The sequence below is a fragment of the Lepus europaeus genome, chromosome 12 (genome assembly GCF_033115175.1).
Source record: "Lepus europaeus isolate LE1 chromosome 12, mLepTim1.pri, whole genome shotgun sequence".
NCBI classification, from domain to species: domain Eukaryota; kingdom Metazoa; phylum Chordata; class Mammalia; order Lagomorpha; family Leporidae; genus Lepus; species Lepus europaeus.
This window is the reverse complement of record NC_084838.1, coordinates 47309943-47334082: the sequence shown is the minus strand read 5'-3', so window position 1 is coordinate 47334082 and position 24140 is coordinate 47309943. Positions and strand designations below refer to the sequence as shown.

Sequence of the window (24140 nt, the reverse complement as noted above, 5' to 3'; positions counted from 1 at the left end):
GTACTGTGGGGGAGGTCCCGGGGCCACCAGAGGTCCAATGGACACCTGTGCCACCTGAAAAACATCAGGTTCAATTAGCCCCAGGACTCATGCTGGACTGCTGAGGGCAGCCACAGCCCATGGCTATTTAAAGAGTCAACATATTTTAGGACTAAAAAAAAATCCTTCATGGGCCCTGAAGTGTCACTTATCTGAGAGGTAACTGAGAAACCATGGCCAAAAAGTCCACTGTAGCAGGAAGTCCAGAAACCACTACTGACCCTGCCTGTTGAGAGGAACCCAGGGTCTCCGGGGTCTCTATTTCTGGGAGCCTCAGTGGTTTATTGGCATGTGCAGCTGCTAACAAGGGACAAAAACCCAGCAAATACTTCTTGGAAACAGCTTGATGGCATTATTAGCTCTAATATTAGCTGGTATTTACTGAACATGTTCCACATGCAAAGCCCCACGTACTGTCTCACTAACACGTTGCAGTAACCTTAAGAGCGAGGTCTCCTCGTGTGACAGGGAAGGAAATAGGGTTGGCATACCAAGGAGTAAAACAGGAAAGCAGACAGTCAGAATCTATACACTGGACTGGGCTCCAGCAGTACTGTGTAGCTTCAGCCCCAGCCCCAATCACCACAATGGACCTTCCCTCTCTACTCCCAGCTACTGCTGGGCAGCCCTGGCTCCCAGGCTCTGATGACACCCTCTCTTCCTTGGTGTGTGCAACCCTATGTGCTCATGGCTCCCTGCTCTTCTGATCACCTGGTTGCTTCACCACCCAAGTTTGAATCATTGGCACACTCAACACCTTTGAGCCAGTTTTCTATTGTGTTGCCTTTTATTATACCACTTGGCAAGAGTTCTGTTTTCCGGCCTAAAGTGTAAGCTACAGGATGTCAGGGAGTTTGTCTCATCCACCACCACATCCACAATGACTTTTTTCTTTTAAACCAACAGTACTGTAGGATAAATATTAGCATCATCATTTTACATGCCTGAAAAATAAGTATCACCTAGAATTAATTCATCCCAGCCAAGTGGGTCTCAAATTCTAGCCTGCATCACAATTATATGAAGAGCTCTCTCTCTCTGTCTTTAAAGAAAGAAAGGGGAGGGAAAGGTATCTTCCATCTGCTAGTTCACTCCCCAAATGGCTGCAATGGCCGCAGCTGGTCCAGGCTGAAACCAGGAGTCTAGAACACCATCTGAGTCTCTTGTGGGTGGCAGGAGCCCAGTACTTAGGCCATTCTCTGCTGCCTTCCCAGGTGCATCAGCAGGGAGCTAGATCAGAAGTGGAGCAGCCAGAACCTGAACTGGTGCTCCAATATGGGATGCTTAATCATGTGGTAGCTTAGCTCACTGTGAAACAACACAGCTCCTACCTGGAGAGCTTGAAAACACAGATTTCAGGGCTACTTCCAGAATTTCTGATTCAGAAAATTAAGGGTGGGTCCTACAAACTGCATTTCTAATAAGTTCCCAGGGGAGACCAATGCTGCTGGTCAAGAAGGCCCTATGAGAACCGCTATCCTATAACCCACAAGGAAGCAGCAGGGGCAGTCCCTGTGTTTTCTCTTTCCACTGAATCTTGGAGCAGGGGCATTTGATACCACACTCAACAGTGAGGGATGTGCCACCGAATATATCATCTCTCAATAGTTCACTCTGGGACTGAGAGCCAGACATCACCCATCCCATCACTCATTCAGTTCTCTCTTCTTTTCAGTCTATATGGCACTGGAAGTAACAAGTCCCTACATTTCCAATGTACATAAACTATTTCTTCCTTTCTTTTACTGGCCTAACACTGAACCTTCTCAAGTTTCAAAAACCATGTAGGAATTCTGACACAGCAAAATTTGGTGGAGGAAAAATCCAACTGTATTTGTCATCTGCCTCTTACAGTTTTTATAAATTTTTACCTTTTTTTTTTTTTTTTTTTCCTCTGACAGGTTTAATTAGTTCAACCAGGAACTCTCACTCTTGAATTTTTTAGTCATTTTCTGGACTATTTCCTGGGCCATCTTCTACTCTGACAAAGCCCTCCTAGTAGCCACAAGGGACAGGCAACCAGATTTCAATGACCGTGACATTTCGGCTTGGTTTTAGTACACTTCCTAATTATACCTAGAATTTTTTTTTTAGCTTTGTTAAACCTAGCAGTATGTTGGACTTCAGACAACCATGTACACATGCTTGGCCTTTCTGAGTTGTCAGCAATCATTATCTTTTAAGCAGCTAAGATCAGGAATGGCTTCCGTATGATGCATATTCCTTTTGCTTCTATGCAGACATTACTAATCAATCACAGCATTTCCTTCCTGAGGTCCAATATTCTAAGAGAAGGAGGCCAATGTACGTGTTCCATACTTCCTGTGACATTGACTCCAATTTCTAATAAATGGAAACATCTGACTTTCTCTACCCCCTCTTCCAAGGGGAAAAAAAGAAGAAAAGAGAAATACTCCACATCAAACTGCTTTCTTCTACATCTTAAGATGTTATTTGTAGGCCGGCGCCGCGGCTCACTAGGCTAATCCTCCGCCTTGCGGTGCCGGCACACCGGGTTCTACTCCCGGTTGGGGCACCGATCCTGTCCCGGTTGCCTGACTTCCAGGCCAGCTCTCTGCTGTGGCCAGGGAGTACAGTGGAGGATGGCCCAAGTGCTTGGGCCCTGCACCCCACGGGAGACCAGGAGAAGCAACTGGCTCCTGCCATCAGATCAGCACGGTGCGCTGGCCGCAGTGCGCTACCGCGGCGGCCATTGGAGGGTGAACCAACAGCAAAAAGGAAGACCTTTCTCTCTGTCTCTCTCTCACTGTCCACTCTGTCTGTCCAAAAAAAAAAAAAAAAAAAGATGTTATTTGTAAGTAGTGCTTGAGTATTGGGAGGGAAAGCTGTGAATTTTTTCAAGATAATCATAAAAGTATATTTGCATTTTAAGTAGGTACATATATGAAAAAGCAGGTCTCAAATTATCAGCTTGAGAAGAAATACTTTATCCCAACATAATCGTTACCATTTCCAGAAAGCAAGGACACTGCCTTCATCTTATTTATTTGTAAGTTATCATGTTTTGGAAAGACAGTGTTATTGAATGTAGCTTAACAGAAAGCTTCACAGTGCTGTAGTTAGACAAGTCTAAATTCTAAGCATGGTCACCCCTTACCATGAGGAAGAAACTTATCTCAGCTTCCTCAATTCAAAACAGGGACAAAGAGGTATTTGGCCCAGCAGTTAAGACACTGTTTGGCACACTCACATCCCATGTTGGTTCAAGTTCCAGCTTCTTGTGAATGAACACTTTGGGAGGCAGGAGGTGATGGTTCCCTACTACTACTCATGTGGGAGATCCAGATTGAGTTCCTGGCTCCTGACTTTGGCCTGGCCCAGCCCTATCTGTTGTAAGCATTTGGAGAGCAAACGAGAGAATGATCTCCTAATTATACCTAGAATTATACCTAGAGATCTCTCGATCTCTCTCTTTCAAAGCAATAAATACATATTTAAATAATTTTAAAATTAAAGAAAACAGGAGTAACAATAATAATGGCTAAGCAAGGTTGCTGTGATGATTAGAAAAAATATAATAAAGAACCTAACATACTACTTGGGTCAGAATAGGTAATAAATATTAGTTAATAGAATTAATCTATTTTATGATTTGGAATTACTACCTTACATTATAAAATGGAATCTATCCCTTTCAGTGGGTGTTAAAGGTTGTATCATTTTTTAAAGGTAGAGTTAGAGAGAGAGAGAAACGGAGATCTTACATCTGCTGGTTTACTCCCCAAATGGCCACAAGCCATGGCTGGGCCATGCTGAAGCCAGGAGTCTGGAGCTTCTTCTGGGTCTCCCATGTGCTTGCAGGGGCACAAGAACCTGGGCTATCTTCTGCTACTTTCCAAGATTGGAGGATGAGCAGCTGGAACGCAATCCAGCGCCCATATGGGATGCCGACATCGCAGGTGGTGGCTTAACCCTTTATGCCACAACGCCGGCCCCTTAAGTTTTGATTAACTGATGTTTTAATGGTTCTAAATAATTACTTTTTTCTGAGATTACTGTACCTATGACATGATCAATAGCTTTTCTCAATTTTTACTTCAGTTGGAAAATAAATGTGCAGAGAATATTGCAGATAAAGTTCCCCTATGTAATTGAGCAGTACAAATTGCAGTAAACCAGAAGTCTTCCCTTTTTATATCATTGTGTAAAGGAAATAATTTGGCACCTAATGCTCTACCAGGAGCATGCTACATGCTTTATGTGTATTATGTCACTTGCTTCTCTCAACCTTACAAAGTGGGTGTCATTATTATTGTCCCATTTCCCACAGCGGACAGACTCAGCCAGGGTCAGGGCTTGCCAAGGTCACATAGTACAAAGGAGAGGAGAAGGGACCAGCATTGTGGCCTAGTGGGCTAAGCTGCTGCATGTGACACTGGCGTCCCATCCTGGAGAGCTAGGTGGGCCGGCTGCTTTGCTTCTGATTCAGCTCCCAGCCAATGCACCTGAAAGGGCAGAAGATGGAAGCACTTGGGTCTCTGCCACCCATGTGGGAGACCGGATGGGGCTTCAGGGCTCCTGGCTTTAGCCTAACCGAGCCCAGGCCATCGAGGCCATTTGAGGAGTGAACCAGGGGATGGGCAATCTCTCTCTCTCTCCTATCATTCTGCTTTTGAAATAAATAAATCTTAAAAGGAAAAAAGAAAAAAAGGAGAGAGAATTACAGAACTGAAGATGAGCTCTTAGCCATAACACTATTTCTGGGAAATATAAATAAAGCCAGCAGTGATCCTGTGTGCTTTGACAGCTGCTGCCCCGGGGAGTTTCCTAGGCACCTGGGACTAATCATTATCATATTTGCTCACATATCTCTTCCAGGACATGGAGACAGAAGCCTCAGTGAAAAGCTTTTACTTCCCCATTTTGGGATGGTCAAGTATGAACAACTTCTCTGAGTACCACCACATGTAAACTCCTAACATTCCACAATTTTTTCCCCTCTGCTCCTGGTGGCTATGGTGGGATTCCCTGGCTGGTCCAGGCAATCTAAGTGACGTTGAAGAAAAGCATCCACTAGTAGTTCTCAGTGGTGGTCAGATGCTGAGGCACCACGGTGCTGTCCCACCAGGCATCAGAGAGGGCCCCATCACTGCAGGCAGACCAGAAGCCAGGGATATGACATGGAGGATGGGCAACAAAGCAGCACCTGACTGCCAGCTGGAGCCCCTTAAGCCAGCACTGCTCTCCAGCGCTGCTGACCTCAGCTAGATGAGGGAGAGACACCTAGAGCCTACTGCGTCTTTTGAAGAATGATTGTTTTTATTTCCTGAGAAAGAGCTAAGAACCCCAGTTGTCTTTATGTGAAGATAAACATCTTAACGTCCAAAGGTATGAACAAAGGATCAATCGGCTACATCGCTTAGGAGGTTTTCACATAAGAAAAAGATTCCTTGCCAAACTTTCTTTAAATATTGAACTCTTTTTCTCCCTGACAAATAAAATATTAGTCAAGGGCCAAATTCAAATGCTGCACAATTTTCAGGAATACATCTGTTCTGTAATATGAACTACGTGGCATCAGTCCATCAACTTACACTTGTGTAACAGTAATTAGCGCACCAGGTGTCTACTGTGTGGAGACTGTGATGGTGGGCGCAGCACCCCACAGCAGGAACAGTAAGGTACAACTCCTTTCTGCAGGCCACCTATGCTATGCACGGGAGACATCTTCTAAAGTTCTATCAGGAACCTTGCTGCTTCTAGGCACAATAGCTACACAGTATCCTGAAGAATGCTTACCTTTGCTTCTATTGGTTCCACAAGAGCAACAGAAGAGGCACAGAACGCAGTAAATGCTTGGCATAATTCCGGCTAGTCACCCTGGGCTATTTCCTTTCTCATTTCGATTCAGCTGATGAGTCTATTTTATCACACTGAGATGTATGGCATCGAAGGAAGTAACATTTAAAGCATAACTGCTCTAAGATCCAACAGTGTGCTAGGTGCTGTATATGCAGCGTGTTATTTAATACTCTCAGTGGTCCCATAAAGTAGGTACTTTCACACAACATTTACAGATGAGGTAACAGCCTCAGAGAGATGGAGAATTTGCTTGGAAAAGTTGATAACCAGTATTTAAGTTCAGGTCTTACAGAGTCTAACACTTCTGTTTCTTTTAACCACCCTATGTCCCTTCCCAAACTCATCTTTCTTGAGTATCCATTTCCCCAGAAGACTTAAGGGAAAACCATAATTATGTGAAGGAAAACATGGAGAGACTTATCAACTAGAACATGAAATAAGCACACTTTTTTTTAAGATACAACACCAAAAAGACTCTATCTGCAGAGGCCTTTCCAGAAAGTCCACGTCCCTAGGCCTACAAAGCTATCTTGACAGAAAAGCTTGTAAACCATTCTCTATTTGACATGGAGGTCAAAGGCAGGCTAATAATTTGGCCTCTTGTCAAAATGACATCATTTAAGTATGCACGCACTTGCCATCCAGAGGGGAGGTGGAGCACTGATGGGGACACAGAGAAGGCCTCTGGGGTCAGCAACCTCCTGGTGCTGAGCTGCCAACCCCTCCAAGCACCGCTGACCACCACAAGGCAGGCTTCATCGACTAAGGAATGATCCTGCGGCCACAGCAACCAATGACTAACAGAATACAACCACCATCGTCTACACCCCATGAGAGCCTTTGTTTTCAGTTTTTAATCTCTGGCTTCCACTGAGTATCATATATCCTGTTTCTCTTCCCAGCTGGTGCTGAGATGTAACAACTTGTCACATGAGACACAGCTCATTAAAATTACATAGCACAGGTAATGGAGATCCCGGTGCAGGTCAGGACAGCAGGTAATTAGCGGTCTCTAGGCCTCTGGGCCTGTCTCCACTCCTGTTCCTCTCTGATTCTTAGCACACTGGAGGTCCTTTGCAGAGGTATCTCTTGGGATTTGTTGAGCAGGAATGGTTGTTTAACACTGTCCTCATTAACTCAGTCAATGAGTCACTGTAGTATTGGGTTCACAGGTTCAAGGTGGGAGAGGGGAGTTGAAGCAGGAGCCAGGAACTTCATCTGGGTCACCCACTTTGGGTGACAGGAGGCCAAGTATTTGGGCCATCTTCTGTTGCCTTCGTAGGTGCAATAGCAGGGAGCTGGATGAGAAGCAGAGCAGCCAGGGCCTGAATTGGCTCTGATACGGGACATGGGCATCACAAGCAGTGGCTTCTCACTGTTCCAAAACACCAGTCCCTCTTTATATTTCCATGAATAGACAACTGAACAAACTCAAGTAGCATTAGAATCCATAGGAGGCAAGTTCTTAAAATGAATGGAATCAGAATTCCCATCTGCTAGGACCCAATAAATTTGCAAGATAGGCATGGCACTGGCTGTTTCAAGGTACCACCCTCCCTCCTTAAAGAGGGAGGATACAACTGAGGGTGATGTTGATTCTGGAGTAAGAAAATAACAGACATGGGACCAGCGCTATAGCGTAGTGGGTAAAGCCGCTTTCTGCAGTGCCAACATCCCATATGGCCACCTGTTCAAGTCACAGCTGCTCCACTTCCTATCCAGCTCTCTGCTATGGCCTGGGAAAGCAGTAGAGGATGGCCAAGTCCTTGGGCCCCTGCACCTGTGCGGGAGACCCAGAAGAAGCTCCTGGCTAAGGCTCAGGCTCAGTTTCATCCATTGCAGCCATCTGGGGAGTGAACCAGCGGATGGAAGACCTGTCTCTGTCTCTCTGCCTTTCATATAAATAAATAAATATTTTTTAAAAAATAAAACAACAGACACGAGATGTGAGGGCACTTGAGAGTGTTGGCTTTGGAACTGTGTCACCTTGGGTCTGAATCCAGTTCAGACTGTGTGATCTTGGGCATATCACTTAATCTTTGAGTCTCAGCTTCTCATCTGTGAAATGGAAATCATACCACCTGCCTTACAGATTGCTTCACAGACTAAATGTCACAACGCGGGTGATGTTATTTATGACTACCTTAGGCCACGTTTAAGGTAGTATGTGTTCAGAAAATGGCAGCTTTATTATTATGCCTTCTCAACTAGTGATTTCTTAGAGTCAAAATTTACCAGCTCTCCAAGGCATTTCCTGATTCCAGAGCCTCAGAAACATTTGCCAGTCCACAAGGCTATCTGGGGGCAGCAGTGGGGAGGGAGGCTGGGGAGGGGCTCCATCCTTGGTAGTTGAATATCCTGAGAACACCTTTTCCATCCTCTCAGGGGTCAAGTCCAGGTGGCTGTGCCCGACACTGATTTGGAGTGGCTTCTTCCAAGTGTGACGAGTGGGCTGAGGGTAGATGGTATGACACTGCACATGGGCAGCCTTGGGACCCAGTCTTCTGAAAAACCCAGTGAGAAGACCCTGCCTACTGGCTCTTCTGCAGAGCTGGGAGCCCAGCCCTGAAACCAGGTGTTGATCCAGCTCCTACATAAACTCTCGGATTTCCCACAGCCTTTGAGAGATATCAATCTGAGGTATTTATGACACCATCACAGAGCAATTCAGCAATGAAGACTCTGATAATTGTTAAAAATCTTGTTGAGTCCTTTAAATGCATTTATTTTTCGAAGGTTCTGTTCCAAATTGTCTAGTGGGTTCCCTGCATTTTGGCTGGTAGTCGTATAAAAACGTATGTGTGAGAGAGAAACAACCAGCACACATTTGTTTCTCAGCACCTCGTATATCTCGGGCTCTGGGATAGGTGTTTATACTCACGCTGCCTCATTAATCCTTACGACAGCCCTTTGAGGTCAGAGTTGTAATCCTGAGTTTACAGGAAAATGGAAACACAGAGGGAACATCACACAGCAGCGAATAAACACAGCGAGGTGATCAAACCCAAGACTCTGTCTACAACTCCAGTGCTAACTCTCCCACCCTGTAAATATATCTTGTTGATAAGCACTCTCTTGCCAGTGTTATACAGATTAATATGAAAAGAAAAATGAGGGAGATGCTAACGGAAAACAAAACGTTAAAATGTAAAGGCTAATTATGACTTCAGTTTGCTGACCTCCGTGTCTGAGAAGCTCATCCTTACAGACATTTTTACATTCTCAAAACAAAGTCCTTGAGAGAGGATGAAACTGAGCTGCAGTCTCGTGAGAAAGGTTGCCAAAGGAATGCCACTCTTTCTGCAATGCACTTGACCACTGAACAAACTACTCATTCTAGAAAAGATGTGCAATGTACAACAAACAGACATCTGGACATTACGAAAACTGCTTAAGGATAAGGATGCAGGTCTGTCTTACAGGGCCTGGTCTTGAGCAGGCGCCCAGCAAACACTGAAGGAATGACCACACGGGGGAAACAGGGAACTGTAGACCAGCAAAGGGTTTTCATGAAGCTAAGCCATAGTCTGTTCAATCTTACGTTGGAATGTGGACCAGTCACACTGCCCAGACACATTTGCTGGGCATTTCAGTGGTGATTAAAAAAAAAAAAAGAAAGAAACAAGGTGGCACAGTGGTTAATTTTTAGCTTGGGACACTTGCACGGCATGTCAGACAGAGTACCTACTCCTGATCCAGCTTCATGCTAACGTGCACCCTGGGAGGCAGCAGATAATGGCTCAAGTACTTGGGTCCCTGCCACCCACACACGCAGAAGACTGGGATTGGCTCCTGGTTACAGCCTGGCCCAGCAGTGGCTGCCACAGGTATTTGGGAAGTGAACTAGCAGACTGTAAATCTCTGCTGTGATTCTCTGCCTTTTAAATAAAATGAAAAATACATAAAAAAACTTTTAAAAAGAGGAGCAAAAATGAAAAAAAGAGAGCAGCATTTATCTGGTCACGGGGTCAGCTTACGCTGTTGTGCCACAACGCAGGCCCCATGGCCAGATACCCTTTAGCTCCAACTCCTAGATTACAGCAGTAGGCCCTTCAATTGTTGACAGTGAGCCTCTTCACTGATAAAATACAATGCACTTTTACTTCATTAGGCTGTAAGAATTAGGGAAGATTAACAACGGGTGCAGTGGCAGACAAGTATTGAGTATGCTCAAGAGACTGCATTTCCTTCTCTTGTTTCCCTCCCTTCTTTCCCCTGATTGCTCCTGCCCTGACACTCATTTACTCTAAACCTCCAAGGTAGGTGAGATCACGTAATTGTTTTTTATATGCTCTTATTCCTCCTTTTCAAAAACTTCCTAAAAACACATGAGTTGGAGACGCTCTAAGTTTTCTCATCTTTTCCCTTATGATCAGACCTAAAACATTAAGCCCTGTTATAGAACACAAAAACAGGGAACCTGGGGGCTACAATGCAAAAATTATTGCAATTAGCAATTGACCTTTTTTATTTTTGTTTTTCTTTCCTTTTTTTTTTTTTTTTCAATAAAGATAGAGTTAACAGAGAGAGGCAGAGACAGAGAGAAAGGTCTTCCATCCACTGGTTCACTCCCTAGATGGCTGCAATGGCCAGAGCTATGCCGATCAGAAGCCAGGAGACTCCTCTGGGTCTCCCACGCAGGTGCAGGGGCCCAAGGACTTGGGCATCCTCCACTGATATCCCAGGCCACAGCAGAGAACTGGATTGGAAGAGGAGTAGCCGGGACTAGATCCGGTGCCCACATGGGGTGCCTGCGCCTCAGGCCAGGGCTTTAGCCTGCTGCGCCACAGCACCAGCCCCTGCAATTGACCTTTTTTATAAAATTATGACTTTTAATTTTTCTGTCTCGAATGTTATAGCTAAAGGTGGGTAGATAAAATAGAAGAGGAGAGGAGGCCCTTGCACTGATGTTACTGCTGTTTTAAAGGCTTTAACAGGGACATCTGTTGGGTGTTTAACAAAGGAAGCCAGAGTGTTTCGAGGGAGAGTGGAGGAGACTGTGGCTTACAAGGGAGCCACAACTGTTTGATCTTCGGGTCCCATCTGAGAAAGCTACACTTCTGAATAGCATGGTCTCCCAGTTGAACTGGAATCCGGTAATAGATGAAAGCTGTTCTTCCCTTAGTGTTTCAGGGGTAGGGATCAACAGCTGTTTGTATCCTTTCATATCCCACTAAGGGGGAAGAATCCACATCTGTCAGTACTTTCCGGTCCTATTTCCTTGGATCACAGTGGGGAGGAGTGAAGCCTGGACCCCTCCCCATTCCCAGGCAGGAACTCAGCAATATGCCTTCCATTCAAAGTTGTAATTCTAAGCTGAACTCGGTATTTCTCATCCACCCAGGGTCTGCTCTGTGCCTAGAATTCTTCTCTTACTTTATCCTGACAGGCATCTTGATAATTTCCATGATAATGACTCATGACAGCACAAAGATCAAAAAGAAGAAAAGTGGGCTGGAATCAGGGGGAGGAAGAAGAGGAGGAAATGGAGTGTAACGGAGAAAGTGTCTCCTAAAAATAGGTTTTTCCAAAAGACAGCAACAATAACATCAAATGGAGAATCGGGGAGGTGCCGCCAGAGCAGGTGCTCAAGAAAACCGTCACAGTGCTGGTGTGTGGCTGGCTTTTATTGTTTGTTTTTGTTGTTGTTATTTGTTTTTTACAGCACCCTAACATTTCACCTTGGAAAAGTTAAATGGAGAAAATGGAACCCTGTGGAAATAAGGTGCAGGAGTTATCTGGGAATGGTGACGGGGATCCTGAGGCAGCTGTTAAACTTTGTTTTGGCCGGCGCCGTGGCTCAATAGGCTAATCCTCCGCCTGCGGCGCCGGCACCCTGGTTTCTAGTCCCAGTCGCTCCTCTTCCAGTCCAGCTCTCTGCTGTGGCCCGGGAGTGCAGTGGAGGATGGCCCAAGTCCTTGGGCCCTGCACCCCATGGGAGACCAGGAGAAGCACCTGGCTCCTGGCTTTGGATCAGCGCAGTGTGCCGGCCGCAGTGCGCCAGCTGCAGCAGCCATTGGAGGGTGAACCAACAGAAAAGGAAGACCTTTCTCTCTCTCTCTCTCTCTCTGTCCACTCTGCCTGTCAAAAACAAAACAAAACAAAACAAAACAAAAACAAAAACAACTTTGTTTTGATCACCAGTACCAAGCACATATTGGAACTTTATAAGATTATTTTCTACCTATCCACCCATCCACTTATCAACAACTTGTAAAGCACCAGGATTAGACTTAGTGTTGGAATAGTCAAATGGACAAGGCTTCCGTAACTTTAAGGAGCTTATACTCTAAGGAGTGAAAACCCTCACAGAGATCAGGTTTGTGAGTTGGATTTGAAATGCTGCATGAGAATTCACTAGACAGAGAAATGGGTGTTCACAAAAGGAAAAGAACAACATGGACAAAACCAGAGGTAAAAAACTGACAGTTTCTGGGGAATGGAAGAAGCCTTCTGGATATTTATAAGAGAGGAGTAGCAAGTCCTTATGAAAAGTGCAAGCCCATAAGAAACTCAATTCAATAATAGGAAAACAAATACACAAATTAAAAAGTGGACTAATGATCCTCAAAAGAAGACATAAAAATAGCCTGCAGGTGTATGAATAAAGAAAATGTATGTACACACTTTGGTAAATATACCATATGGATAAAGGAAAGGTGGTATATACTTGTATACACAACAGATCAACAGTCAGCCTTAAAAGAGAATGAAATCCTGTCATCTGTGGAACATGGATGAACCTAGAAGACATGTCAAGTGAAATAAGGCAGTCACAGAAAGATAAATACCTAATTATTCCATTTATATGTATGTGGACTCTAAGAAGTTGAACTCAAAACTATAGAGTAGAATGGGGTTACCAGGAACTGGGGTGGTGGTAAGGGGTTGGGGAGATATTGGTCAAAAGACATAAAATTTCAGATAGAAGGAATAAATTCTAGCTATCAGTTATTCAACACAATGATGCTTTTAAACAGTGCTGGTTCTTTAGATCTCACCTAAGAGATTCTGATGTGGTTGCTAAGGGGGAGGATCAAGAAATTTGTATTTTGAACAGAAAGTCCAAGTAATTCCAATATAAACAAAAGTTTGACAACTTCAGTGTATGTAACTTAACATTTCCCAAAAGAGGCTAGTTATATTCCACTGGAAAAAATTGTATTAGGGTCAAATCAGGAAATACCACATATTAAATTATTCTATTCTTGGAATAGATTGGCATATTAAATGTTCTGCAGTAAAGAAATCAATTTCACCCAGCGTTTCCTAAAGTCATTTTTCCATTGGGGGGAGCAGAGATCACAGCTGAAACAGAAGGTGCTGACCAGGTGAGCTTGCTCCCAGGCATGCTGAATGTCTAAGGAAATGTCTAGAAAAAGAAAGCGAAGTCAATGATTCCGAGGGGCATGAGGGCGCCCACTGATTTCATCCAAGCAGCACTGAAAACCACCTAGGATGTCCTGTTTCAAGTAGAATGCCAGAAGCTTCCTCCCTCTCAAGTTACACACGTGGCTCTGTGCCGCGACTTCTGGTCAGCAACTCTGGGCCATAACCACAGCTGCTAGAGAGACCAGGAATGCTTGAGTTCAAAGCGTTTGGGAACAGACACGGGGAGGGATGAAGAGGAGATACCCTTGCCTACATCGATTTATCTTTATTGATATCATGTGTTCTGCACAGAGCTTTCTCCTTTGTAAGAATTCTGGAAAAGAAAAATTCCTCCCAGCTCCAAAAGCAGCCTGTGAGAGTCCATGCAAATGTAAAAAGGCAGGAACCTAAGGAATCGCCATCCTTGCAGACGCTTGATATAGGCTCAGGGGCGTTTTCTGAAACCTCCCTTCCCGCTCCTACCTACTGCCACACAAGCCACATCCCTCCCGTTTAACAAGGGCCAGGAAAGAGCATGAGGGCACTCCACTGTCGACGCAACACCAGGATTCTGACAAGTAGTTCTTGTGCTGAATACTGCAAGATGTACCATACAGCACCAATCAGTTCAGACACTTTTGCCCCTGGTATGAACTTAATGACTTCCGTTCACTCCTTCTCAACGTTCCATGTGCCACTGGGACACCAATCTCCCGTCTAGAGATGATTTCAACTGCGTACCCCAACCATTCAGAGCTTTTAAATAACACTTTCCAAAGCACAAGTGTTTTCTTTAGCCATTCCCCAAATACTTCCTGGGGGCCTACAGAGGTTTCAAGGCACTGGAGACACAAGAGTGGAGTAGGAGATTGCTCATTCCCGTTGAGCCTCGGTCATAAGACACGAAATTCCAAATTCCGTCTTCAGTGCATGGAAAATGCAATGATAAGAAGCATAAGGAAATATAAGAAGTAGAAAAGGTTTGGTTCTTTCACTTGAGTTTTATGGCCTGTGGCATAAAACAAACAGAAGTATTTGCACTTCAAGTGTCTCAGTGAGCCCAGCAGCTATGCAAGGGTCAGAGTTCACAGCACAGTCTGGAATTAAAAATCCATGAGTAGGAGAGGAAGGAGAAAGCCAGATCTTTATTTCTCCAGGATGCAAACCCAGTTTGTTTGATCCCCAAACAAATCCACAGACCTCACACAGGGATTTCTTTTTCCTTCTTCTAAAAAAAAATGTTTTGTTTTGTTTTTTTAAATTCTAGAGACAGAGCCCCTATGTACCAATTCACTTCCCAAATGCCTGCAATGGCAGGCGGGGCCAGTCTGAAGGTAGGAACCAGGAATTCAGTCCAGGTTTCCCACATGGGCGGTCGGGACCCAACTACTTGAGCCAAAACCTGCTGCTTCCCAGGGTCTGCACCTGTGGGAAGCGGGAATCTGCAGCCAAAGCCGGGGAATCGAAACCAGACACTCAACAGTGGCATGCAGGCATCTCAACCGCTGGACCAAACGCCTGCCCATTTGGAACTTCCTGGTTCTGAAAGACGAACTGTACCTGAATCAATAATAATGATAACCTGTCAATTAGCCAGAAAATAAATCTCTTACTAGGGTAACTGGGTGGATATGCAGTGTAGTTCCAAGGAAGCCAAGATCAAATCTAACTTAGGAAAACAATGACATGGGTTCTAATCAGCATTCAAAGGGGTTCTGGTGGAATTCCCTGAAAACTTCAAGTTAGAGGGGCAGGTATGCCAAAATAATTGAAAAAGTGGTCAGGGACTTACCCACACAGGTTGGAAATATGTCCTCGTTGTTGATCTGGACCTCGATCCAATCCATAAGAAGGTTCATGTACTGGGGAGCTGGCAGTGCCGTCGGCTTCTTATACTTGTGGTCATCCTGCCACCGATACTCATATTTGGGGCCCCCTGACATCACAGGGCAGGTCCGCTCAGTGCAGAACTCACAGATGGTGCCGTAGATGAGGTTGATTCGATTGAAGAAGTCCACCACGTGCACCGCCACCCAGTCATTCTGGTCCTCCCCACTGGGCAGCTGCACAGCTGCCTTTAGGTCCACACCTGAGTTGAGGGACGCCTGGGCCCGCTTGTGCAGCTCAAACCGCTGGGTGCCAGGTTCAAACTTCCTCTTGGGTCGGAAGGTTTTGTCTTTGTTGAACACCTGTTTCAGAGCGATAGACATAGTTTTCTCCGTCTCTTCCTGTTGTGTGCAGGAAGCAAAAAGGCACCTGGAACTTTTCAGTGAGAGATCACAACCCAGCAGGGTTTTCCACTGCCAGCCCTCAGGCCCCAGTCTTGCAGGCTGTGTCTTTTAATCTCTGTTAAAGTGCCCCTTCCATCTTCATCTTGAATGACTTCCAAGGGAACCTCATGTTCCTTCCTAAAGGCAGAGGAGAAAGGGAACTTGTGAGTGCCCAGCTGGCATTTAAGAAATGGCAAAAACTGGGGCTGGCATGGTGGCACAGCAGGTTAAGCCCCCATCTGTGACACCAGCATCCCCTGTGGTCATAAGTTCAAGGCCTGGCTGCTCCACTTCTTATCCAGCTCCCCGATAATGCACCTGGGAAAGCAGAAGATGGCCCAAGTGATTGGTTCCCTACACCCCTGTGAGAGACGTGAATGAAGCCCCTGACTTCGGCATGGCCCAACCCTGGCCACTGTGGCTATTTGGAGAGTGACTGGGCAGTTGGAAGATCTCTATTCCCCTCCCCACCCCACGCCCACTGTGTAATTCTGCCTTTCATGAATAAATAAATCTTAAAAAAAAAAAAAAAAAGGAAATGGCAAAAGCTTAGACCCATTTTCTGCGTTGTGTTCCTGGCTGTACCTGCTTCCATCCACGTATATGGACATGGGGGTTAAACCACTGTCCTGTGAACCTGCATAGGTGATGTGAACTATGGAAGCAACCACAGGCATCACACTCCTCTGTTTTCCATGTGATCACAGGCTCAATGGATCTTTCCAAAGAGGCAATGGTGAGTGTGTTGATCAATGACTGGATCCTACCCCATATGTGGTCCTTTTCAGAGTCACTCCCTCTACTGCCCCTACTGAGTAGGCATGAGGTCACTACCGCCACCCTCCCAGGTACAGTTGATAGGGGCGGGGTTTGCTATCACAAGCAGCTGGCTGATAAGAATATATCTTCTGGGAATTGGAAATCAGGACCCAGCCTTTGCCTGGCATTATCCTTAAGGACTGACAAAAACTGGGCCAGATAGGATAAAGGATTGTAAATTAGGTCTTGGGTTTGTCCCCACCTTATTGACTGACAGTTTCTTCCCTAAAATTGTCCTTAAAAACCCCCTACCACCAGCCCCTTCGGGCTTTTTCCTCCCTTGGAGGCCCCTCTCCACGATGCTCTGGCTGGAGGTCTTTGACTCTAATAAATCTTGCTTTTTTAAACCTAAAAACAAATAAACAAACAAACTGGGCCTGGGTGAGTCCAGTTTGGATCCTGTGTAGTACAGTCAAGAAAGCTAGCCTGCAAAGCCAAGAACGAATGTAGGAGTGAGGAGGAGGAAGAGAAGGACTTGTAGGAGGACGTGGAGGGATGACAATGATGACTACAGAGAAACAAAGACAAGAGCTCAAATGGCTGTAGGGAGAGTAAGACAAGTAAGGGGCAGCATTGTGGCTTAGCTGGGACACCAGCATCCCATATAGATGCCAGTTTGAGTCCAAAATGCTCCACTTCTGATCCAGCTCCCTGCTAATGCACCTGGGAAAGCAGTCGAGGACTGCCTGAGTACCTGAGCCCCTTTGCCCACTTGGGAGACCCGGAAGAAGCTCCTTGCTCCTGGCTTTGGATCAGCCCAGCTCCAGCCACTGCAGCCATTTGAGAAGTGAACCAGTGGATGGAAGATCTCTGTTTCTCCCCCTCTCTGTAACTGTGCCTTTCAAATAAATAAAATAAATCTTTAAAAGAAAAAAAGGAGAAAAAGAGTGATTGAATTCTTTAGTTCCTTATAACCTCCTAGGGACCAATTCCAATTTCTCTGGAAGCCCAATTCTGTTTCCTGCCTTTAGGATTCATTATTTTTTTCTGAATTAGTCATTAAGTTCCTTCTTTGACTTCAACTAACCTGAGTGGGTTCTGTTTCCTTTCAAGGATCCTTACCGCTGTGGTGTAACTGCTAAAGCCGCCACCACCTGCAGTGCAGGCATCCCTACTGGTGCCGGGTCCAATCCTGGCTATTCCACTTCCGATCCAGCTCTCTGCTATGGCCTGGGGAAGCAGTAGAAGATGGCCCAAGCCCTTGGGCCCCTGCATCCATTGGGAGACTCAGAGGAAGCTCCTAGCTCCTGGCTTCAGTTTGGCGCAGCTCCGGCCATTGCGGCCAATTGGGGAGTGAACTAGTGGATGGAAGACCCCTCTCTCTCTTTCTCTGCTTCTCCTTCTCCCTCTGTGTAACTCTGAATTTCAAATAAATAAATAAATCTTAAAAAAAAAAAAAGGATCCTTCACTATGCAGCATTTGTCAGCCCTATCATGTAGCATCCTTTGTATCCATAATATCATACTGTTATTATATCCATAATATCACACTCTAGATAGTACTTTGACACACAGCTGTCCAATACAACTTTCTTGCATAATGCAAGAAATGTTCTGTATCTTTGTTGTCGAACTACACACATCCAATATGGTGGCCACTGGTCACATTTTGGTATTGAATCTTGAAATGTGACTAATGTGACTTAAGAGCAGAATTTTACATTCTATTAAATTTTAATGAATTGAAATTTAAATAGTAACATGCCTAGTGGCTCCCATATTGGGCAGAGTAGCTTTAAAGTGATGATTGATGCTTTGCTCTCCACTATCTCATTTGACTCTCACAAAAATCTGGTGAGATTTACTGATTTATAATAGCTACAGTTTATTTACAGTAGGTATTAGTCTCCCCAGATCTCCAATAAATAAAATTACTTGCCCAAGAAGCTTCCATAACTAACAAGAGTCACAGTCAGGATTGAAATCCAATTTGTTGACTCCTAGAAAAAGTTTTTCCTTTTTTTTTTTTTTTTTTTTTGACAGGCAGAGTGGATAGTGAGAGAGAGAGACAGGGAGAAAGGTCTTCCTTTTTGCCGTTGTTTCACCCTCCAATGGCCGCTGCGGCCGGCGCACCATGCCAATCCGAAGCCAGGAGCCAGGTGCTTCTCCTGGTCTCCCATGTGGGTACAGGGCCCAAGCACTTGGGCCATCCTCTACTGCCTTCCCTGGCCATAGCAGAGAGCTGGCCTGGAAGAGGGGCAACCGGGATAGAATCCGGCGCCCCGACCGGGACTAGAACCCGGTGTGCCGGCGCCGCAAGGCAGAGGATTAGCCTGTTAAGCCACGGCGCCGGTCCAAGTTTTTCCATTCTAAAAAGTGATACCCTACAATCTGTCTTTCCTGCTGGCTCATGCAGTTCCCTTAACCCAGAAATGTATCCCTTTTATCCTTTATCCACATATTCCTCAAAGGGTGCTGGAACAGACTGGCTAGAGGAAAAGACGTGGTCTTAAAAAAGATAGTAAGTAACCCATCCACTCCTAGGTCAAGCCTTAAGGAGATGAGCCAACAGCTGAAGCCAGATTCAGAAGAGCCCATCGCAGAGTTTGTTAAAATGAACTTGGAACACAATCACACCAAACTGCTTTCTCCCTGCTTGGAAGGGGTTCTGGAATTCCACACTCAAACATGCTACCTTGAGTTATTACAGCAAAAAGCTACACCTGTGATCTCCCGAGTCATTTTTTCCAGCCACTGCCCTTTGCTCAGAACTGATAATCATCTAGCCGAGTGCCTCTCCCCTCACTTGCTGCAGCCTCTGCCTGCTCACCTCCTCCCCCTAACCTCATCCTCTTAACAGGTTTTCCCTGCAATACCATACCATACCCATTAGATGGGTTTTCTTCTCCTCACATAGAATTGAGCATTCACATACTCCAGAAAGAGATCCATATGGAAAAGCAAGCCACATGACACTCTGCCTGAAACTATGAAATCACACTCCAGGGTACTTCAGAATATTACCTACAAGTGTATGGACACACAAACTGCAAACTCCATAGGACATCTTTTTCAAAAGATCACCTACCTAAAGGCCTAGCCTGTCTGAAAGAGGCTTAACAAAGCTGAAGGCCTTGGAAGGGCATTTCCAAAAGCATGAGTTACAGGTTGGGAGGATAAAGGATGGTGAGGACTTTTTTAAAGTAGACAATAGTCCCTCTATGCTCAAATGCTTAATTGCTGACAGTAAAGCACCAACAACCCAAAGGCTGCCTCCTCACGTCTTGAACAAGCAAGACTTGCTGTTTCTGTTATTCTGATAATGAGGGTACCGCAAGTTCCCACGGTCCTCAAAGCAATCTTCTTTCCTCACCTTATATGACCTTTGCTTCCACCAATTCTGCTGCATTCCCCAAGGCCTGGAATGTCTGCTTGCAAGGACATGGATGGGGAAAGTGTCCTCCATACCTGTGCCAGGCTCTTGTGGATGCCAACAACAAGTCCATCTGCTGTACTCTTAGAATTAAGTCCATAGGACTGCAGAGCTATACAGCTCTTCTAAGGGTACAGCTTAAAAACTTATCATGGGACTCCAATCCCATTAAAATTGTTGGTAAAAATGTCATCTTAATTGTTAAAGTGATCATATTAAGTGTTAAAGTCAACATATACATAGGATTAAGTGTAAAAGAGATTATATACATAACATCAAGTGCCTGGTAATAATAGAATTAAAAAGGAAGGAATGTCCAATATGGGAAGCAGTCCACACAGCAGACTCCTAGAATGACAGTCACTATAAATAACACTCTGACCTCAGAATCAACCCTTAAGGCTTCCTGGTCTGGCTAAAAGGCCTGTGAGAGCATGTCAGGCATGGAAAGCCAAGACTCTATGGCAAAAAAATCCTACAGGAAGGATCTCTGTGAATGAGACCCCAGTGGAAAGAAGGAGCCATCAAAGAAAGATGTACTTTTCTCTGAAGAGAGGAGATAACTTCCACTTTGTTTATGGCCATGTCCAAATACTCATGGAGTCTGTGGTCACTAAAGGCTTCCATAGCCTTGGCAGCTAATGGCAAGAGCCTTGGGTGATCACTGACATCATAAATAGGAGTGTTAACTGTTAAATGAACAACAGAAGTCACTGTGCACTTACTCCCCATGTAGGACCTCTGTCCTTAATGAGTTATACCATGAGAATTAACTGCAAAACTTGTTCTCAAACTGTACTTTGTATGTTGTGTGTGTATGTGGGTGCAAACTGTTGAAATCTGTACTTGGCATAGAGTTGGTCCTCTGTATATAAAGTTAAACTAAAAATGAACCACAGTGAAGAAGGGGATGGAAGAGGGAGTAGAAGTGGGAAGGGAATCAGGGAGGGAGGTGGGGTGTGGGGGAAAGAACCACTATATTCCTAAAGTTGTACCTATGAAAAATACATTCATTAAATGAAAGCTTTAACCGGCGCCGTGGCTCAACAGGCTAATCCTCCGCCTTGCGGCGCCGGCACACCGGGTTCTAGTCCCGGTCGGGGCACCGATCCTGTCCCGGTTGCCCCTCTTCCAGGCCAGCTCTCTGCTGTGGCCAGGGAGTGCAGTGGAGGATGGCCCAAGTGTTTGGGCTCTGCACCCCATGGGAGACCAGGAGAAGCCCCTGGCTCCTGCCATCGGAACAGCGTGGTGCGCCGGCCGCAGCGCACCTACCGCGGCGGCCATTGGAGGGTGAACCAACGGCAAAAGGAAGACCTTTCTCTCTGTCTCTCTCTCACTGTCCACTCTGCCTGTCAAAAAATAAAAAAATAAAAAAATAAAAACTTAAAAAAAAAAAAAAAGACATTAAATGAGGAAAAAAAGCCCATCTGGTACCTCTGATGGGAGCATGTGAAGGGGCCCGAATAATCACAGCACATCCTCCTCCTCAGAAAACCTTGCAGTAGCTGTGACTCACAAACGGTTAAATGAAACTTTGACGCTGGGAGATTTTTCTTCTAGAGATACTTCAATAGCAAGCTTCAAGATCAGTCTCTGGAACTGGATGGGGTTCTTTTTAAAACTTTACTCTCCCTTTTTGTCCCCAACTTAACAGGCTTACCTAAGAAGGTGCTTTTGGAGGATTATTTCTCAACCAAGTCTATTAATGTGCTGATTTGGGTTATCATGTATTAAACTCTACTAACACTAAGTGTTTTTCATATATTAGCATTTCTAATCCTTACCATACCTTGGATGGCAGAAGGTTTTATGACGACTTCATATGAAAAATAATTGAAGTTCATTCAACTAGATGAAGTAATTTGACTGAAATCACAAAGTTGGTAGATGGTAAGGCAAAATTTTGAATTCATTATCTCTCTGGCACTGAAACATAGATTATTTTTTCCCAATTAAAAGTGTTTTAAAACTTATGAACATTTTTATCTTTTCAAAGCCTCTCACAACAAAGCTATAAAGTAACCAAAACAGGTGATATAGAAGAGGGACAGAAACTCTGTCTAGTGTTTGATCATTTGGACACTGTCAGATGTGAGAATGTCTCAGCTGGTGAAACTTTTTTGTCTAAAATGCAATTCTCTTGAGAAAGGGATAGTTAGGCCAAGTGAGTCTCTAGGTTTAAAGAAAAGAGCAATCCAGGATGGAGAACAATGGATTTGTTATGCCACTAAATGAACAAAGAGGCACTATCTGTGTCTTCTGCCATTTGTCAGATGCTTTATTGGTGCAGGTACCCAAGAGTTCTGAAATAAGAAAAAAAAGAATAGTAATTCCACCTGGGCTTACTGTCCACTGGGGCTGCTGCCCATAATTTATACTGTCAGCTAATTAAATGATCATAGCACTACTTATAAAATATTAACTCGGGGGTCTTGTGAAAACACAGGTTCTGATTCAACTAGTCTAGGTGATGCCTAGGAGTCTGCATTTCTAACAAGTTCCCAGGGGATTCTTGGATGAGACTTGAAATTTCAGGGCCTGATCTAACTAAGAGAATTAGCAATGCAGGTTCTCAGGCTTCACCCCAGACCCAGTAGATCTAACTGCACTGTAACAAAATCTCAGGAGTGTATGTTGGGCTGGAGGGCTGCCTAGCTGGCAGAGTAAAAGCATGAATAAATAAACTTCCATTTGTTGTTTTGTCAACAGTTTGCTTTATAGGCAGTCGTCTGTTGTGTGGACATGCACTTGAGAAACAGCATTGAGAGAGACTGTTTTGAGTACAATCGCCTTGACAGATCGTGACAATGACAAGGCCTTCTGCATTGATTTGGATAGCACAAAGCTAAGCACCTAAGGTCCCCTGTGAATACCTTTTCATACACGCCAGATGGAGAGCAGCCACTGCTACTGCAGCCTCCTGGCAGGAAGATTTCTCTTGTTTTTTCGAACTAGCGACAACACAGCGGTTATTAAATCTCCAGAAAGTGAAGAACAAGTCAGAATTTTGCCCCCTGCATAGAAACTATAAGTAAATTCTATGTTGTGAATAGTGCCCATTCCAGTACTGATTCCAAATAAATATCAGAAGCCTACTGTTCAATCAGTAAACATTTACCAGCAGGCTTTCATGTGCCAGACACAGGGATGGGCACTAAACAAATTACTGGAGACCACTGATGTGAACTGGGCACCCGCACTTGCCCCAGCGACCAAACCAATGTAGAGTTCAATCAAGTAACTGAGTGCTGGTTGCTTGCAGGAAGCCTGCCGGCCAATTAACTGAACTGTAAACAACTAACTAGCTGAACTATAACCAATTGACTGGTTGACTGACTAGGCTATAGCCAATTAACTGTTTTCTCTGCATCAGTTCTGTTTGTTATGCCTCTTTCTGTTTTCCCATAAAACCAATAATGTTGGTTGGAGTTCTCAGAACTTGCTCTGGATCTGGGAACTGACTGCTTTGCCCAGCTGTTATTGTTTTGCTTTGGTTTGGTTTGCTCAAAAAAACTCATTAGATAAAATTGGTCTAGGTAATTTTCAACAACACAGAGTTAATTAAAGTTTGGTTCTTGTATAGGAAGAGGTCACAATTTGGTTTGCAGTTTTGAAATTATTGACTTTTGCTTTTTTGTTTGTTTTTATTTATTTATTTGAAAGGCAGAAAGAGAAACAGAGACATCTTCCCTATACTAGTTCATTCCCCAAATGCCCTAACAGCCAGGGCTGAGCCAAGCCAAAGAACTCCATCCAAGTCTCCCACATGGGTGGCAGGGACCCAGGTACTTGAGCTGCCATCACCTGTTGCCTCCCAGGCTGCACATTAGCAGGAAGCTGGAATTGGAAGCAGGACTTGAACCCAGGCATCTGATATGAGATGCAGGCCTCCCAAACAGCATATTAACTGCTGCGGCAAACACTCCCCCGACTTTTTGCTTTTTTGCTACAGAATCCAATTCACCAATAAGGATACTGACATGCCTCCTTCAGAGTATTACTCAGGTTAGGAATGAGATCTTTGGAAAAACAGAAATCCAAATAAACAGCATAAAACTGACAGCAGCTCCATGTGTTCTCCATATTTTCTGCTTAATAGATCAATTATAGCAATAAAACGTGTGCTATAAAAATATGCAGACAGAATTCAGCTGGGCTACAATGGAATGTTGAGGTAACTAGGCAACGCTGGCAAGCAAAGTTCTTATTTTTCTGTTCCCATTGATGTTTTCTGCTTCCCTAGTTGAAAAGCCAGAGCTTTTGCCATGGATAAGAAGTGAAACAACTCCTCACTCATTCCTGAGAGATCCTTCTGTTCTAGCCACGACATCCTGCTAAGAGACCTCAGTGAGACAGGAGGGTTGAGGAGGACAGAAAGGAGAGACCAGGCCGGCGCCGTGGCTCACTTGGCTAATCCTCCGCCTGCGGGGCCGGCACCCCGGGTT

General features: G+C 44.8%; 1 protein-coding gene across 4 annotated transcripts in view; it reads right to left on the bottom strand.

The window, feature by feature from the left end:
- MOB3B (MOB kinase activator 3B) overlaps positions 1-24140 on the bottom strand; it is a 207586-nt gene that overhangs the window by 103027 nt on the left and 80419 nt on the right. For all 4 annotated transcript variants that reach the window (XM_062208118.1, XM_062208117.1, XM_062208115.1 and 1 more), the window contains exon 2: positions 15026-15641. In XM_062208118.1, the coding sequence (XP_062064102.1) occupies positions 15026-15443 (418 nt within the window). In that variant the 5' untranslated portion in view covers positions 15444-15641. The remainder of the gene's footprint in view (positions 1-15025; positions 15642-24140) is intronic.